The sequence below is a fragment of the Meriones unguiculatus genome, chromosome 4, assembly GCF_030254825.1.
Source record: "Meriones unguiculatus strain TT.TT164.6M chromosome 4, Bangor_MerUng_6.1, whole genome shotgun sequence".
Classification (NCBI taxonomy): Eukaryota; Metazoa; Chordata; class Mammalia; order Rodentia; family Muridae; genus Meriones; species Meriones unguiculatus.
Window position 1 is genome coordinate 88614316 of NC_083352.1, and position 17969 is coordinate 88632284.

Consider the following 17969-nt stretch of genomic DNA (forward strand, 5'->3'; position numbering starts at 1 on the left):
TGGCGCGTGGGGCGGGTGTGGGTGGCCTCCTGCCCGCGGGATGCACGGCCAGCGTCGCCGAGCTGTTCTTTGTGTCTCCCGGGGCGGGCTGATGGTGTGGGCGTGGACGTTCGCGCCCGCGCGGCGCCTCCAGCCCGCCACCCGTCGCCAGCTTTCCTGGGTCTCCTCGTCAGCCCCGCGCCCGAGGGGAAGCCAGTTGGGCCACCCGGGGCAGAGTTTCTGGAAGTTGGAGAGGGAAGGGCAAGGTGGGGCCGCCCCGCCTCTGCAGACCCCAGGCCGCGCCCCAAAGTTGGTGCGGCAGGTGTAGCGCCCCGCTGTGCCTCGTGCCTCTCTCCATCCCCAGCCTCCAAGCCCGGAAGGACCAAGCTCCTGCGCTACTGATTTTCAGCAATTTTCCGCCGAGAACTTGCTGGGTGCACAGAAGCCACCTAGCGGGAGGGAGGGTGGGGGTGGGGTCGGGGCTGTCGCGTGCGTGGCTGTCCAGCCTTGCCGTTGCGGAAGCCCGGCTAGCTGGCGGGCTGGCTGTGGCACGAAGCCGAGCCAGGGTGCCCATGTGACTGCGGTGTGCTTGGGAGGAGGAAGCTGTAGAGGTCAGTGCAAAGGCGTCACGCCAGAGCGAGCAGGAGCGAGGAGGAGCCCCCCGTCAGCGTGGGTGGGAGCCTTGGAGTAGAGCAAGCCTAGGGTTGCCTTTGCGGGGGTGGGGAGACCAGCACAGAGCCACTCCGTCACAGCCACTTTCGCTTAATCAGGGCGTGTGGAGTGGGAGGGGTGGGGTGGACCCTGAAAGGAGGGGCCCACCTTGGAATTGGCTGGTCTGTTAGCATACAGTGGGCCCCTGAGGGCGGATCGGGACACCGGCTACACTTGGAGAACTTTCCCTGCGCACACAGCCGGAGAACCCTAGTTTTCCCGTGTCTGGGTGCGGGCAGAGGGCTGGAAGATGGGCTAAGTGGGAGCCACCAAGCAGTACCAGGGGTCTGAGAGCTGGACCAGTCAACCCTGGTCCTTTTCCCCTGCTGTAGGTACCCCGTGGGCATCCAGCTGCAGGCTGAAGGAAGCGTGTTCTCTTAGCTCCACCCCACACACTTAAATTGTTTTCTCTAGTCTGTATTCAGCTGAGGCCTGAAGGGGGTGGAAACCAAGGTTAGATTTTAAGAGGAAAAAAAAAAAAAACCGAGAGAAAGAGCTGGTTTTAGGGAAATGAGGACTAATATTTTGAAGTGGAGCTGAGAGGAAAGAGGCCAGTGTGGTCCATAAGGGTGGGGTAGGGCTTCAGGACCCCCATTCTTTGGGGGAGGACGATCTCTTAGGTTTCAAGTCCGGGACCTGTTTGCATCGCCTAGGGTAGGCGGGCCGGCAGGGTGTAGAACCCCAGTCAGGACTTCGGCAGCCCTAGTGCCAGCTTCGTGACAGTCCTGGGCTGTCAACTACACCCCTCCGATGGGGTTGCTAGGCAGCGGGGCTCTGATGTACGGGGAGGCCTTCTGATTTGTCAGCCTCCTGCAGACACATGGTTAAGGCTCCTTCCAGCCTATCCGGAGGAGGGACGCGGGGCACGCTGCCTGCATATGGCTGAGCCCCGGGTCTACCTGAACAGAGAGGTGCAAAAGGCAACCAGGAGGAGGGGGCTCCTGGAGGCTCCAGCCCTCTAGCCAGCCCAGCCCCACGCCCCCCATTCTCTCCACTGGGCCTTGCTGCTGGCTCCTCCCTGCAGGTCCCCGCCCCATTCCATCCCTCTTCCCCTAAACCACGGAAGAGCAAAGTGCAGCGGGAAAAGAGGTCAGTGGGGTAAGCTTGTGCTCGGGCCTCTGGAGGTGCCGAGAAGAGCATGAGGGAGGGGGAGGTTGCTCTTTCGTGCCCCCTGGGGTTCTGTGGGCAGGGGGTCTAACATCGTTTTTTGCCAGGCCTGGACTTGGAAGGCAGTGGGGTGTCCCCCTCTTCCTGGGGCCAGCATCACGTAGGGCACTGGAACGGGAGACCGCTGTGTGCCAGCGAGGAAGATTGCGCTGCCTACCTCTTTTAGAGCTTGTAAGGGAGGGACGCGGTCAGCGGGTTCCTTCTCTTCTTGAATGCACAACCTGTGATCCAGCATCTATTGCGGGAGCTCTTCACCCCTCTCTGATCCCAGGACCTTCTTTTAATCCCGTCACTTTAAAAAAAAGAAAAAAAGAAAAGGAAAAGAAAAAGATAAAACACCTTTGTCGAGATAAAATTCACATATTGTTCACACCGAAAAAGTGTGCAACCCGGTGTTTTCCAGAGTGTTCACAGAAAGGCACAACCACACAGCTTGAGGACATCTTCATCCCTGCTAGAATGAAACCCCGCACTCCTTGGTGTCGTTCCCAGCCTCACCCCCACCCCAGCCCCGGCCACCACTAATCTGTCTGTGTGCTTCCTCTTTGGACTTCCTCACTTGGGAACATTTCCTACGTGTGGAACCACACGGGGCGGCGGGATTTCTAGCCTCGTTGCTTACTGGGCAAAGCCTTGCATCCTTTAACTTCATCTGTGCAGCCCTCAACCACAGGAGGCACATCTGCATGCTTAGCCAGTTCTCTCAGTCCCGGGCTTCACTTCGGGGCCGGACCAGCGACTGAATGAGTTAGATGAATGGGGCTGGTGATGGGCAAACTACGCAGGCGGTTTGCTGCTGAATTCCAGGGGGCCCACCTGCTGCAAAAGGGGGCTGGCTGCTGGAGAGAGAAGCAGCCGCAGCTTCGGGGCTGAGCAGAAAGGAAGACTCCGGGGTGGGGCGGGGGTGGGGCGGGGGTTGGAACTGATAGCGGCCTGTGGGTTACCAGTTCTCTTGGGAACCTGAAAACCAAGATGCTGCCTCTGAGCTTCTAGGGTGGATGACCCACGAGATTTGTCACCTGATCACAGGGCCATCCCCCAGGAGGGAAACTCCACTTAGATTTCAGTTTTTTTAAAAAAAAGAGGCGGAAATTCCCCATCTGCAAGCTTTCATAAAAGGGCATCGGGTCGGGCGACTGCTCGCCTCCTGCGGTCTGGGGTTGACTTGTGTTGTCTTGCTCCTGCTTCTACACTGCAGGTACTGTCTGATGAGTGTGAAGGGTTGTTTCACTGACTTCCACATCGACTTTGGCGGCACCTCCGTGTGGTACCATGTTTTCCGTGGCGGGAAGGTGAGTGCTCATCGTGCCTTTAGCTTCTGTGTACGTGGAGAGGCTTGCTCTGCCCACCTGTTACCTCTTTCCCCCTTACCTCCTCTTGGCTATTTCCTTCTGGAGGGGAGAGGCACCTGTTCCTATGTACTTGCTCTGTCTGGTGTTCTAAGTGCCCCCAGGCCAGTTTGCAGCTCCCAAGAAGCTCTAGCATGAAGCTCTTCAGCTTTGCCTCAGCTCCGGCACCGAGCCTTTTAACTTCAAAGGAGGCAGTCACCGCCAGCCTTTACAAGGGCATTTTACACCGGGGCTAGATAGGACATCGCTCTGAAAAGGAAGGGTGCTCGCGCTGTGTTTGTGTGTGACATCACTGCCCCGATGAAGGCGCTTCTTGAGAATGCCCAGGTGTGGCTGTTTCTTCGGTGTCTTTAAAATGACAGTGTCAGAGGAGATTCTGGGGGGAAGTCAACCCACTTGATTCCAGATGTTTTTCCTCCTCTGAAGTGAGCTGAGTTTATTGGGCCATTTTATCATACATCTTAGGAAATTCCCTTTCATTCCTTTCCCTACCTCCCAGACAAGCCTGTGGCTGAGGAAAAAAAAAATGTTCTGCCCAGTACAGGAAGCATTCCTGCCTTGGTATTTCAGTTGGAATGGAGATACCCCAAAGGTAGCCAGAACCCTCCCTCCCTGCTTTGAGCCCTGCTCAGGGAGCCCAGACAGACAGATTTACCACTCTCCTTGTCCCGCCCCCAAGTAGGTAGGGCTCTTTTGGGTTTGTTCAGAGCCTGGAAGAAATCATTGGCCTAACTGCCTCCTCTCCCTCCCAAGATCTTTTGGCTGATCCCTCCAACCCTGCACAACCTGGCACTGTATGAGGAATGGGTGCTGTCAGGCAAACAGAGTGACATCTTTCTGGGAGACCGTGTGGAACGATGCCAAAGAATTGAGCTGAAGCAAGGCTACACATTTTTCATCCCTTCTGGTAGGTTCCTGTGTGGCTGGTTTGAGGTTGGTCAACCGCCAGCTCCTCCAATATTGGGAGCAGCCTCCTGCTGTCCTGTGGGCTCAGCCAGGGTTGGAGGCCAAGTGAGGGCTTCTGTGGGCCTCGGGATTAGATGAGCTAGGTGCCCTGGGGAGAGCAGGTCTCAGGCAACAGAGAAAGCATATAACCTGAGTCATCATACCTGTGAGTTAGACTTCTTTGTCCCTTGAAGAATCCTCAGCCTTCTCCTCTAGGGATATTTGAGTCTTTCTTGGGCCTTCCTCTAAAATGGTGGGTCTCAACTTGTGGGTCACAACCCATTTGGGGGTCAAATGACCCACTCACAAGGCTCACATATCATATATGTATATTATAATTCCTAATTGAAAATTCAAAATTATGGTTATAAAGTAGCAGTGAAAATAATTTTGTGGTTTGACATTACAACATGAGGAACCCTGTATTAAAGGGTCGCAGCATCAGGAAGGTTGAGAACCACTGCTGTGGGACGAGGACGGGGCCTTAGGTACTGAAGAAGACTGTGCCACACAGCTTGGATGCAAGCTTGAGGGAAGGGTGATGGCCTTTGTAATTGGTACTTTGTTTCTGTGCCTCAGTGTTCTCACCTTAAAAATGGAGCAAGAACTTCCTAGGATGGTGTGGACTAGTGAGTTTGGACCTCCTTCCTGTAGTTTCTAAGAGACAGACAGAGGACTTTTAGCTAAAGACTGAGTTACCAACGTGGTGGCCAGGTACCTAGGGGTCAGGGAGTTCCACGCATTAAAGAAAATATTCTGCCCAAGATGAGGAAGGTGATGGTCTGTACTAGTAGACACACACACACATACACATAGTGAGACACAGAGGCAGACAGACACATGCATACACAGTGAGACACACAGAGAGACACACAAACACATACATTCAGTGAGACACAGAGACACACACAGTGAGACACAGGCACACACGGGCACATACACAAGTGCACACACAGGTATATGCACAGGCACATACACAGGTACACACACATACAGTCGCACACATACAGGCATATGCAAACACATGTAAAAGTGTAAATGTAGACGGTTGTGTACCTCTTAGTAATTAGACTTTGGAAGATACGTCAACCAGAGAAAGAGCAGCAGGAAGCTGTTGAGTGGTAGGAGTTGGAAGGAGAACAATGTTGGGTACCTGAGAAGGGTACGTGGGAGTTGTAACTGGCCAGACGAAGGAGGCTGGCTCAGAATGCATTGTGGGTACCAAAACCAGTCTCTAGATCAGGAATAAGACCTAATTCGGGGCTGGTGAGTTGGCTCAGTGGTTAAGAGCACTGTCTGTACCTCTGTCTGTACCTAGAGGTCCTGAGTTCAATTCCTAGCAACCATATGGTGGCTCACAACCACCTAAACCAGGATATGGCGCCATCTTCTGGAATGCAGGTGAACATGCAGATAGAGCACTCATACATAAAATAAATAAGTCTTAAAAAATATAAAAAAAATAATACTAAAAAAGGGGGGCCGGAGAGATGGCTCAGTGGTTAAGAGCACTTGTCTGCTCTTCCAGAGGTCCCGAGTTCAATTTCCAGCACCCATATGGTGGCTTTCAACCATCTATAATGAGATCTGGTGCCCTCTTCTGGCATGCAGGTGTACATGCAGATAGAGACCTCATCTACATAAAATAAATACATAAGTGAACAAGTAAGTAAGTAAATGAAAAGACATAATTCATTCAAGCTGGGTGTGGTGGCGCATGACTCTAATCCCTGGTTCCAGACAGTGAGGGAGCAGCTGAGGGGACATAGGATTCCCTCCCTCCCTCTTTGGTGCATTTCCAGCCAAGAGGCCGTCATGTTGGTTAGTCCCAGTGTGGGCACCCCGTTAGGTACACCTGAGGGTGGCAATGTCTGTGAAGTATTCTGTGAACAAGAGACTTAGGTTGGTCTTAAAGTATGCCCCACCCTTCCTCACCTTGGAGTAAGAACCATCACTGGGGCGCTGGAGAAAAGGCTGCTCTCCCAAAGGACCCAGGTTCAAATCTCAGCACCCACATGACAGTTCACAACTGTCTGTAATTCCAGTTCCAGGGGATTTGACACCCTCGCACAGACATACATGGTAAAACACCAATGTAAGTTAAATTTTTAAAAATTAAAAAAAAAAAATCCTCACTTGGAAACCACTTCTGGAGTTGGGAGGAGGCTAGTATGAGCTGCTAAATGTTATTTACCTCAAGAAACAACTTTGGGTGTGGTAGTTGCACTCATCTTTAATCCCAGCTCTTGGAGGTAGAGGCCGATGGATCCCTCTGAGTTCAAGGCTGGGTTAGTGTACATATCTGAGTTATACACCAGCTAAGGCTGCACAGAGAGGAATGTACCTCCTGGTTGTCAGCACCAGCTAGTCAGTAATGGTGATTCTGAATCTTTGGCAGTGTTACATAATCGGGCCTTTGGTAATCCACCCATAAAATGGGTTCAGAATAGGGGAGAGGTACATGAAGCAGGTGAACTGCAGAGGATCCTGGAGGCACGGGAAATTGGACACTTGCTGCTTAGCTTTGAAGCTTCAGGACCAGGTAGGGTTGACGCCTGACTTGGGCATCTCCCCGCCTTGTGAGGAGAGAAGCAAATCAGATTCTCAAGTGAGATCGCTCCATTTTGTAACATGAGGTAGATCAGACTTGATGTGTGCTTGGGTCAGGTACAGCTTTTTGTTTGCCGGTTGACAGCCACAGTGCCCAGGGATGGTGGCGGGGTGCTTGTGGAAACTGTGAGGTCACCTCCACAGCAACTACAGAAATGGGGGCAGATGTGTCAAGGGGCCCTGGGGTTGTGGTGAAACTCCTTGTGACTCTGATGCTCTTGGCCCCCTCACGTCTCAGAAATCACCCTGGCAGTGGGTTTTGTGGGTCACTCTGTTCCTTCCATGGCTACATCTGTCCCCAGTTGCTTGGCCTGAATATAAGCTGTTTATTGCCTTCCTATTGCTGGTGGCAGATACCAGCCTCTCCTGCCCAGTTATAGCCCAGGGTACCAGTTCTAGGCTTCCCAGAGTCTTGATATGAATGAGCTGCCCTCAGCAGAATGGGGACCGTGGGGTTTTGAATGCCACCATTTCCCTCTCTTTTTTTCTAAGGCCATCATTGAGACAGTGATGCAAAAGTGAGCAGGGGAGGAGGGGAACTCAGCAGCCATTTCAGTGTAACCAAGTCTGCCTGATCCATCTGTGATGCCCTAGGGTGGGCAGGAAAGTTGGTAGAAGCCTCTAGAATCCCTTAATAATTGGGCATACAGATTCTCTGCCTCCTTTGTTTTGTTTTGTTTGCTTTGTGTTTTTTATTTTTTTGAAACAGGGTTTCTCTGTGTAGCCTTGGCTGTCTTGGACACTCTTTGTAGACCAGGCTGGCCTCAAATTCACAGAGATCTGCCTGCCTCTGCTTCCCCAAGTGCTTAGATTACATGGTGGTGTGAGCCACCATGCCAGGCTAATTCCCTGCCTCCTTACAGGGGCATCTGTCTAAGGTGATCGATACATATTAATGTGGGCACCGTCCTTTTCCAAACTGACACCAATTGTGATTGCTTGTAGCGATTAGTTCCTGCTCGCCAGGTTCCCCACAAGGAAGGCAAGAGTCTTCATCAGGTGGGAACACGTAGCCGGATGAGGGATGGTTTCACGGGGAGAGTTGTAACCAAGCGCCCTGAACTCAGGCTTGGATAGAGGGAAAAGTGTGTGTGTGAGGGTGAAGTATGAGAGCAGGACCTTGAGGCTCCAGGCATTCTTAGTCCAGTCTTAGGAAGTGTTATTGGAATGTCTCTGACAGTGGTGATGACATCAGTGGCAGACAGCACAGCTCTGCTTGGTGAAAACACAGAAATGTGGTTCGGCAAAGATCATTTAGCAAAGGCCGGAGACACCATTGTTGTTGTTGGCCGTGGTGGTTTTTGGTTTTCCAAGACAGGGTTTCTCTGGGTAGTCTTGGCTGTCCTGGACTTGCTTTGCAGGCTGGCCTCGAACTCACAATGGTCTATCTGCCTCTGTGAGTGCTGGGACTAGAGGCATGCACCCCGTGCATGCTCCCTGGCTCAGTGGCGATGGTGGGACTAGACTGTCTGTTCCTAGCTATAGCCAAGCCCTCGGAGGAAGGTTTGACCATCAAGATCTTCAAGACGGGCACTTGTCTGCAGCATCCCAGCACCTGCCTTGAGCTAGCTGGCCGAGTCCCTCAGGCTGTCTGGGAGCCTCGGGGTCTCGATCACAGGTCCTGGCACATCCGTGCCCCACTCTGCCCTCCTGGTGCCACCTTCCCTTCCCTCCAGTCCTGTGAGGGGATCTGGGGCTCACCCTGCTTCTGCCCCCCGCTCAGGTTGGATCCACGCGGTGTACACCCCTGTCGACTCTCTGGTGTTCGGCGGGAACATCCTGCACAGCTTCAACGTGCCCATGCAGCTGCGGATCTACGAGATCGAGGACAGAACCCGGGTAAGGAGGCAGCCCTCTCTCCCCGGGGCGTGCCGGCCTTTCTCAGCGCCGCTTCAGCTCCCTCCCCCTCCTGCTCCGTATCTCAAGGTGGGCTTTTGGTTCTGGTTCTGCAGTGAGCAGTGAGGCCCCACACAAAGGCCTATCCCCAAATCCCTGGAGCTTCTGGTTATGGTCAGGCCACAGGCAGACAGAATCCTCAGTACGTACCTGTAACCTCAGCATTTGGGAAGTGGAGACAGGGGGATCAGAAGTTCAAGGCCAGCCATGGCTACGTAGAGTGGGACAAGTCTGAGCTATGTTTTTTTTCATTAAAAAAACAAAAACAAAATAATCCCATTGTGGAACCAATGTTTATATATGTGTGAAAAGTATATGTGTGGGCTGGAGAGATGGCTCAGTGGATAAGAGCATTGTCTGCTCTTCCAGAGGTCCTGAGTTCAATTCCCAGCAACCACATGGTGGCTCACAGCCACCTCTGCTGAAACCTGATGCCCTCTTCTGGCATGCATGCATACATGTAGATAGAGCACTCATACATGAAAGAAAGAAAGAAAGAGAGAGAGAGAGAGAGAGAGAGAGAGAGAGAGAGAGAGAGAGAGAGAGAGAGAAAGGAAGGAAGGAAGGAAGGAAAAGAAAGAAAGAAAGAAAGAAGGAAGAGAAAGAAAGAGAGAAAGAGAAAGGTACCTGTGCACTTGTAGCTTGAGAAAGCAGCTGAAGGTGGGAAGAACACAGCCTCTCTTCTTTGCATATGTAGGATGGTGTGTGGAACTTTTGTTCTTGTTGCTGAAGTTTGCAGTAGGTGGGGGCTTTGAAAAAGGCCCGGGCTGGTCCGGAATCACATCTCTCCTAGGCATTCCCCTGGGAGAGAAGACTGATGGAAAGGAAGCCTGTCTCACGGTCTCCTGTCCTCTTTCTGAGCTCTGTCCCCTTGTGCGTGTGCTCTCCTCACTGAGCACTCAGGTGACAGCTTTCTCAGCGATCAAGCCTCTTCCAAGATAAGGGCCATATGTGCCTTTTGTTCCCAGAGTTTCCCTGAACATTGCCGATGGTTGGGACTTGGCCACCCTCTTTGCAAAGCTGTGGCTTGACCACATGTCCCCAGGCATTTGAGACAGGGTCAAGGGTGAGAAACTGAAGCCCTGGCTGAGAAGGGCCTGCTTCGTTGTCCTCTCACTCCTCTTTTCTTCTTTTGTTTTTAATGTGGCTATTTAAATATTTCTTTGAGTTGAGATATAATTCACATACCATTAAAACTTGCCATTTGGAATGTACAGTTCTGTATTTTTAGTGTGTAGCCATCACCACTAATTCTAACACATTTCACACACCCACACCCACACACACCATAGAACCCCTGTACTCATTAGCCGTCATTCCCCTTTCCCTCTTTCTCCAGCCCTGGCAGCCCCTGATCTCTTCTTAGTCTGTAGGAATTGGCTGGTTTTGGCCATTTGCTACGAATGGAACCGTGTCCTGTGTGGCCTTTTATATCTGGCCTCACCGTATTGTTTTCAGGCTACATCTATGTTGCGGTACACTTCAGCGCATCTCATTTCTGTGTAGAACTCCATTGTATGTGCAGACCATGTGCCATTTCTACTTGGGATTTGCCTCAGAGTTGATTTTTTGGGGCCCTAAGTATTGATGTGCTTGGACTTTGAAGAAATACCTCACCCTGCTCTGGTCCGAATGTATCTTTCTGGTCTGGAGTCAAAGTGAGGCGGGTGTTGCGTACGTCCGGGGCATGCTTTTCTTTCCAGTTTGTGGATTTACTGTCTCGAGATGCCCAGTTCTGTGTTGTCCTGGGTCAAGATCCTAAGTGGACCCCTTGTTTTGCAGACATCTTTCCCCTTTCTCTATCATCCATCTGGAAAGTCCCGCTCAGCCCTGATCTGGAGCATGTGCCTGGTGCTGCTCAGAGAAAAGCACTGTTTGGGCACAAATGGTCACTTTTCAGCCCGAGTAGACTGTCTGGGCTCCGGCCAACTGTTCTTTGGCCAGCCCTGAAAAACATGGCAGTCTGTGAGCAGCAAGACTAGCAGGTGTGGATGGAAACCCGGCACTCTAGAGGGGAGGTCAGGCCCTCACTTTCCAGGCAATTCCTGAAAGCCAGAATCAGACTGGGATTTCTTAAGAGTCTGGCAACTTGCTGGGTAGCTGTCCCCTCCCTCGGCAATCTGACTGTGCATTTCTGAGCATCTTGCTCCCCTCTATCCATAATCCCCAGGAGCCTAGTTCCCCTCCCCAACTGGTGTCACCCAGGGCAGGAGTCATGGTCATGGAACCCCACCCCCAACCCAAACTCTCCCTCACCAGCATGCTGTTTGCACTGGGGAAGTATCCCACCACCTCAAGATGTACTTTGGCTCCCTCCCTCAAGGCCTCTTGTCCTTCTCTCTGAGGGAGAACCCATCTGGCTTCTCTGAAGCATGTTGACTGGAGGGATGAGGAGGGATGGCTGGGGGTCAGTCAGGCTGGGCTGCAAAGCAGCAGCAGGCATTTTAATCTGCTTTGATTTCTGGTCTTTGGAGAGGGGCTTGGCTACAAGGCCCAATTGTTTATGTCTTAGGAGCCAAAGCAGACAAAAGGCTCTGGAGAGAGTCAGATAAAATGCCAGGACTACTTGTCAGCCCAATACAACTCGATTCTTTCCATCCATGTCAGCTCCTTTAAGAAGGTTATGGGCCCTTAAAACTAGTTTATCCCAGAGTGTTCTAAAACATGGCTTTGCTTGGAAACCAACGCAGGAGGTTGAACAGAAAAAACTCACCATGTGAGTCCCTTGCCCCCCCGTGTGGGTTTGAGTTTAGAAAAGCGATTTGCCTTTGTAGGTCTAGGTGATGGCAGGGTGGGTTATCCAGATCGCAAAACCCATAAGCTTCTTCCACATTTAGGAAATATTTTCACTTTTTGGGGCTAGATTCTAGGTGACCCTTAATCTGCAGTGTCATGGGCCTCTCCCTCTAAGGCAGCGCAGCAGGCCTCTGGGGAACTGATAGAGGACCAAATCCTTCCTGCGAATCTCCTGCTCTGAAGATGAGAGATCTAGTTGGGAGAGCCAGACCAAATGGACTGCTTCCAGCCCCTCAATGATGTCACAACAACCGTGACACGCTTTTAGCTCCAGCCAGCTATTGAGGGTAGGAACAATGGTCCAGATGACCACGCATCAAACTGCTGTCTTTCTTATGCTTATCTTTTTTTTTTTTTTTTCCCCTTAATGGCTCTAGTGAAAACAGCTTTCCCAGAAAAGGTAATGCCGGCTCCTCCTACATCCCCTCCCTTTGCAGCCAGTAACTCTTTGGAAACCGCAAATTATTTACCTTTCCTCTTCCCTCTTTCCTACCATTGGATTTTTATTTTTCCCCATTGATTTTTTTTTCCAGGAGAAAAACAAAATTTGAGATACTTGGTGCACCCTCGCGTTTTAATTTCTTAAGACCTGTTTAACTCTCCTCCAAAGGCTGTTCAATTCTTGAATGACTCAGGAGGCCTCCGAGGAATGGCTTAGGCCAGGCAGGTGCCCCATAAATGGGCCTTTGGAGCTCCAGTTGGACCCCTGAGAGCCACTGTTGATTACTTGTCCTCGAGGCTGGGCACAGGGCCTTCCTGGTGACTGCCTTCCCTTTGTTTTGGACAGAAGTTAATTTAACAACCCAATTTGGTGAGGCTCCAAGTTTGTCACCAAATAATATTGAGCAATCGTGTGTTTAATGTTCCCAGGCATGTGGCTGAAACCTTTTGAAGGCGAAGGGTAGAAGGCGACAACCTTCTGTTTGTAAGTCTATTTTTTGCAATTTTTTTTTCCTGCAGTACTCTCTTGGAAAAAAAAAAAAGTTACCCCTCCCCCAAAACAGAACGAAACCAAAGACCAAACCAAATTGGATTCCTTCATCCGTGTTTGTTTTCACCCAACTAGTTTCCCTTGGGTTCAGCAACAAAGAGGGGAGTTTTGCCTTCCTCTCCTGAAATACAGGCCCCTCCTCTAATTACCCCCCTCTAATGCAGAAGGATTTTCCCGTGTCATGGTGCCCATCAATGGCATAATGCCATGGACAGTGTCAAATTTTTTGAAATGTCAAACGTTCTAAGTGTTTGATCCATCAAGCCCGCTGTTGGGAGTTGTGAACGGGGGTCTGTTTTCCTGAGCTTGCAATTTAGGTATTGGCAATTTGTTTCAAAATCCTCTGGCCCCGTCTTTGGAATAGGGGCCAAACCTTTCATCACGAAGGTCAAGGTTTCCGCTCTAAGCTGGAGAGCCACTCTCCAGTGTAAACCCAGGGTGGGGGGTCGCTGATCAGTGGCTGGGAAAAAAGGTTCACGCCATCCCAGCAGTGAAACTGGGTCTCTCAGAAAGTAGCTGGAGCCAAGGAAAACCCTAGATTATGCTCTCTACTCCATGCATCTCCCCCAAGGAGCTGAAAAGCATGCGGCGACCATGATCTCATTCCTAAACACCTCATCCACCCAGCAGGGAGATCAAATGGACCCAGTTCATAGGTGGAAGAGGTGGCACCAGAAGTAGGAAGAGGGCTTGAAAGCTGAGAAGTACATGAGGAACAGAAGGCAGAGGTTGGGAGTCCTTTCCAGTGGGGTGCTTAGAGAATACAGGAGAGATAGATAAGTATTTAAGGTAACGGAGGGCTTGGGTCTGCCCGTATTTGGTTTTGTTGAAGAGGTACGAGGTGGACGCAATACTGTCGGCATAGAAGGGGCACCTGGGGCCAGGGGTTGCATACTGAAGGATGGGAAAGGTCAGGAGGGAGTCTCTCTGACCTTCACAGATACACCCTTGGGAAAAGGGAAAGACAGCTGAGTAGGTGCGTGGGGATATGCAAGACCCACTGGGCGGTGCCTAGAGGAGGAGCGTGCTCCACCATGGAAGGTGAGGTCACCTTTCTACACTTTAATGCTCCCATGCCCATTCAGGATGTAGCTCCCGGAAGGTTCCTCCATGCCCAAGCCGTTGAGGGTAGTATTCCTGCTTGCTTTCTTCCGCTGCCGGTTCCTCTATGCAGAGCCTGTACCACCACCCATCAGACTCCCCCTGTGGCCCTCACGTTTCATAGCTCTCAGAGGCACTGCCTTTCCACGCGCAAGGAGCAGCCACGAGGGCCTTCTGTTGCTACCCTGCCACCAGACTCCGGTGTGCCCACTGGTGACAAGATGTCTCACCTTGGTCGCACTGGGGGATCGTGTCCCTTGGAGCCCTTAGTGGAAACCCAGGCAGGTATTGTAGGTGGACATGGGCCCGGGACACGACACTCTTGAGGCCCTGCCCTTGTGAGGCAGGGGAGACTGCCCCACCATTCATAGCAGTCCTCGCCCCCCGGTCCTCTGTATAACAGCTTGTCTGCTGAAGGAGAAGGATTGGGAGTGGACTTCTGCTCTTCACAGGGGTGGGGAAGACAGCAGAGTCCATGCAAGAACGTTCTAAAATGAGGAGCCTGCGCCCGTTGTAGCTGGGATCAGGCAGGGCTCCCGTTTGGAGGTATTCGTAGCGATGAGAGCAGATCAGGGGAAAACTGTTTTCCTGCATAGGGTGGGCCCTGTTCACCTTCCAGGGAGGGTATCTCAGGGACCAAAAAAGTGATGGCTTCCATAGGCCTCTCTCTGCCTCATTCATGCATGCTGCTGGCACCTCCCCTTCCAGGCCTCTTTCTTGCCTCCCTGCCAGTGACACCTCCCATTTCTCTCTCTTGCCTTCTACGCTCTTGCTAAGATGCCGAGCTCTACTTCAGAGAACCTACCGGCAGCCACGTGTTTCCCCGTTATTCCTGGACACTGACCTCTTCCCTGCCTGCCCTTTGCTTTCAGGTTCAGCCCAAGTTCCGTTACCCCTTCTACTATGAGATGTGCTGGTATGTCTTGGAGAGATATGTGTACTGTGTGACCCAGCGTTCCTACCTCACTCAGGAATACCAGAGAGAATTAATGCTTATTGGTGAGTAACCTGGACGTAGCTCAGCGCTGGCCGCTCGGCCAGTTGGGACATCCTTTAGGTCATGGAGCCAGCGGACAGTCCTGGGTCCCTGGGATTCTCCCAAGCCAGCATGCTGGGTAGGAGACCTCTTAGGAGATAGCTCTGCATGGGGGCCTTCTACCTGGAACACGGAAGCCGAGAAAAGGAACTTGTGCCCCTCAGACGAAACACAGCAGTCACTCCCTCTTTGACTGTGCAGATTCCTGGAGGAGCCTGCCCCAGCGTAATTGCTGAAACAGGACCATTCCACAGAACAAGGAATCAGGCTCTTTTGTCCCTCTGTGGTACCCAGCTGCCTTTTCTTACCAGAGGTTGAGCTTTTGTCCCCACAGGAACAGGCCTGTGTTACACAGCTAGTGCTCACAATCCAGGCCAGCTTTACACGGAAGGGGGGTGTGGCCATGCTGGCAACACAGGCTTGAGGCAGAAGTGGATCTGGGATGGAGGCAGGGAAAGTGCTTAGGCGCTCAGCTGTGGCACCCTGCCCTGCTGTTGGTACTTAAAGGGACAACACCATCACCCATATCTTGATTCATATGTGCCTACCCTAAAGTTGTATCTGGCCATGACAGGAAGAGCTGATCAGTATGTCAGGACCAGGTGTTTGGACTCTGTGTGGGACAGATTAACTGGTGTTGTATGTTACTATCACAAGATACAAACATGGTATGGGTCCAACTCATGTTCACAGTGTCTGCAATTTCTTCTCCAGCCTCTAATTTTTGTATCTCTTAGTCTTCCCCTTGGTCTTATCTTTTGTAGTATCAGGGGTTTGAGAGGGCTGGCGTGTATTTTTTTTTTAAGATTTATTTATTTTATGTATGAGTGTTCTCTCTCCATGTTCTTTTTTTATGCCAAAACGACACCAGATCTCATTATAGATGGTCATGTGCCCCAATGTGGTTGCTGGGAATTGAACTCTTCCCTCCCCCCGCCCGGAGTCTTTGGTGTCTGTTTTGAGATAGGGCCTTGCTATGTAGTCCAAGCTGTCATCCGAGTCTTACTCCCCCTGCCTCCATCTCTCCAGTGCTGAAATTTCAGGTATGATGTTGGTTGATGTTGTACCGGGAATTGAACCCAGGGCTGTGGGCATACTGGGCGGTCACTTCTGTGCTTTTTATTCTGTTCCCAGGTGTATATAATCACCATGTTAGAACATTGTCATCGCTTTCAAAAATAAGTGTACCCCTAAGCTCTTTGTGTGTGGGGAGGGTGTTTTGAGACAGGGTCTTGCTATGTTGAACAGGCTGGGCTTGAACTTATAGAAATCTGCCTGTGCCCCCTATGTGCTGGCACTAAAGGCGTGTGCTACCACACCTGACACCTCTCATCTTTTTAATTCTGATTACTCCCAGCCCTAAGTAGTTACCAGTCTACTTTCCCTAGAAATGCACACACACACACATACACACACACACACACCCACACCCACACACCCGCACGCACACAGACCCTGGCCTAAGGACATTTCATATGAATAGAATTCTTTAATGTGTGGTGATTTGGACTAATCTGTATATATACAGATGACACTGAAGGGCCAGAAAGAGAGCATCAGATCTCTTGGAACTGGAGTTATAGGTAGTTGTGAGCTGCCATGTGCTGCTGGGAATGAAACCTAGGTCCTCTGCAAGAGCAGTGATTGTACTTAACCACTTGGGCCATCCTTATCCCTGCCCTTGACTAATCTGTATATATATGATAAAATGCCAGGCATATTACCAATGGTAATAAGCAGAGCTGGGATTTGAACCTGCATACGGCTGACTGTTTCCCTTTCTACAGGAGGCTAGTACCAGATCCTTGCTTTTTTTACAGTAAGGGTGAGTAGAATTTACAGAGCTTCCCACCTGGGATCATAATTATATCTTGCTCTCTTCCGCACAGATGCCCCGAGAAAAAGCAGTGTAGACGGCTTTTCATCTGATTCCTGGCTGGAGATGGAGGAGGAGTCCTGTGAGCAGCAGCCACAGGAAGAGGAGAAGGAGGAGGAGGAGGAAGAGGAGGAAGAGGATGGTGCAGATAAAACACCCAAGCCACCCACCGATGGCCCCACCTCACCCACCAGCACCCCCTCGGAGGAACAGGACAGCACAGGGAAGAAGCCCAGAGCCCCTGCCATGCGATTCCTCAAGAGGACTTTGTCCAATGAGTCAGAGGAAAGTGTCAAGTCCACAACAATGCCCATAGAGTACCCCAAGACACCCACAGGCTCCCCTGCCACTGAGGTCTCTACCAAGTGGACTCACCTTACCGAATTTGAACTGAAGGGCCTGAAAGCCCTGGTTGAAAAACTAGAGTCTCTTCCGGAGAATAAGAAGTGTGTCCCTGAGGGCATCGAGGACCCCCAGGCCCTCCTTGAAGGTGTAAAGGTGGGCAGGGGCCAAGGCTGGGTTGGGCTTAGGGGTAGCTATTCTGGGACTGGTCCAGGTTCTGGGGCCACTTAGCTGGGTGGAGGATTGCTCTGTGGGTGACAGCAGCTTCTTTGATGATCCTTTTTGGAACCTCAAGGCTAGACCCCCCACCCCAGCCGTGAAGGTTTTGCACGTGTTGCAACAGCGTTCTGTCACGTTTGACAGACATCTCTCTTCTTGGTGAGAAAGGTTGCACTCTGGGTTGATCCCCTAGAGTATGGATCTGTGTGTGTGCGTGAGAGAGAGAGCTGGTCATACCTCCTGGCAACCTTCCCCATCATCATCGGCTGCGGGCGCAGTTCAGCAGCCTAAGGCTCAGGTTGCCATTCCCTAAACTGTATCTACATTCTCTGACCAGGAAGCAGGCCCTGAGGGTCAGGTAGCGCTGGGATGGAGATCCAGGGGGGATGCCAGGGTGCCTGCTGCATGTCCCGCTGCACAGAACTGCTTCTTGTAGCACTGCTAAGACTGCCAGGGTGAAGTTATGCGACTTCTCCCCTTGTTGCTCCAGTGTCTGGCTGGGGGCGGTGGAGCTTGTGACCCTCTGGCGTTAGAATCCGAACTCGAGTTTCTTCCTTGGGACTTGGTAGTTTATGTAGGCCACATTGCATTAGCCTTGCAAAGGTGGGCGCTGTGGGGTGGTGAGGGTTGAGAGTGTGTGGCTCAGGGCTCAGGTCAGGTGGCCTAACAGTTAGCGTAGGTGTAGGGAGCCACTGAACAAAGGTCACTAATGCAGGAGCACCTCACTAGTTTGTGTTGTCTGTGGAACCAGAGAGAACACAGGGCACTGCACATGCCGGGCGGCTTCTCTACCACCTTCCCCACATCCTGTTTCTACTGTGTATTTTTGTAGTTTGGTCTCCTAACAGAAACCTTAGGATTCTGTCATGTGACTACTTTTTTTTTCTTTCTTTCTCCTTCCCCCGATGAAAGCCTGTAAAATGAAAACAAATTTAATCAATTGGTTTTTAG

The 17969-nt window shown here is 51.5% G+C and overlaps 1 protein-coding gene across 11 annotated transcripts in view; it reads left to right on the top strand.

The window, feature by feature from the left end:
• The window catches only part of Kdm2b (lysine demethylase 2B), a 117054-nt gene that overhangs the window by 37295 nt on the left and 61790 nt on the right, over window positions 1-17969 (top strand). For 9 of the 11 annotated variants that reach the window (XM_060382398.1, XM_021631360.2, XM_060382399.1 and 6 more), the window contains 5 exons: window positions 3056-3149; window positions 3960-4113; window positions 8485-8600; window positions 14418-14544; window positions 16471-16955. In XM_060382398.1, the coding sequence (XP_060238381.1) occupies window positions 3056-3149; window positions 3960-4113; window positions 8485-8600; window positions 14418-14544; window positions 16471-16955 (976 nt within the window). Of the gene's footprint in view, window positions 1-541; window positions 591-1265; window positions 1780-3055; window positions 3150-3959; window positions 4114-8484; window positions 8601-14417; window positions 14545-16470; window positions 16956-17969 lie in introns of those variants that run through there. The other 2 variants (XM_060382402.1, XM_060382400.1) reach the window with 2 other exon arrangements.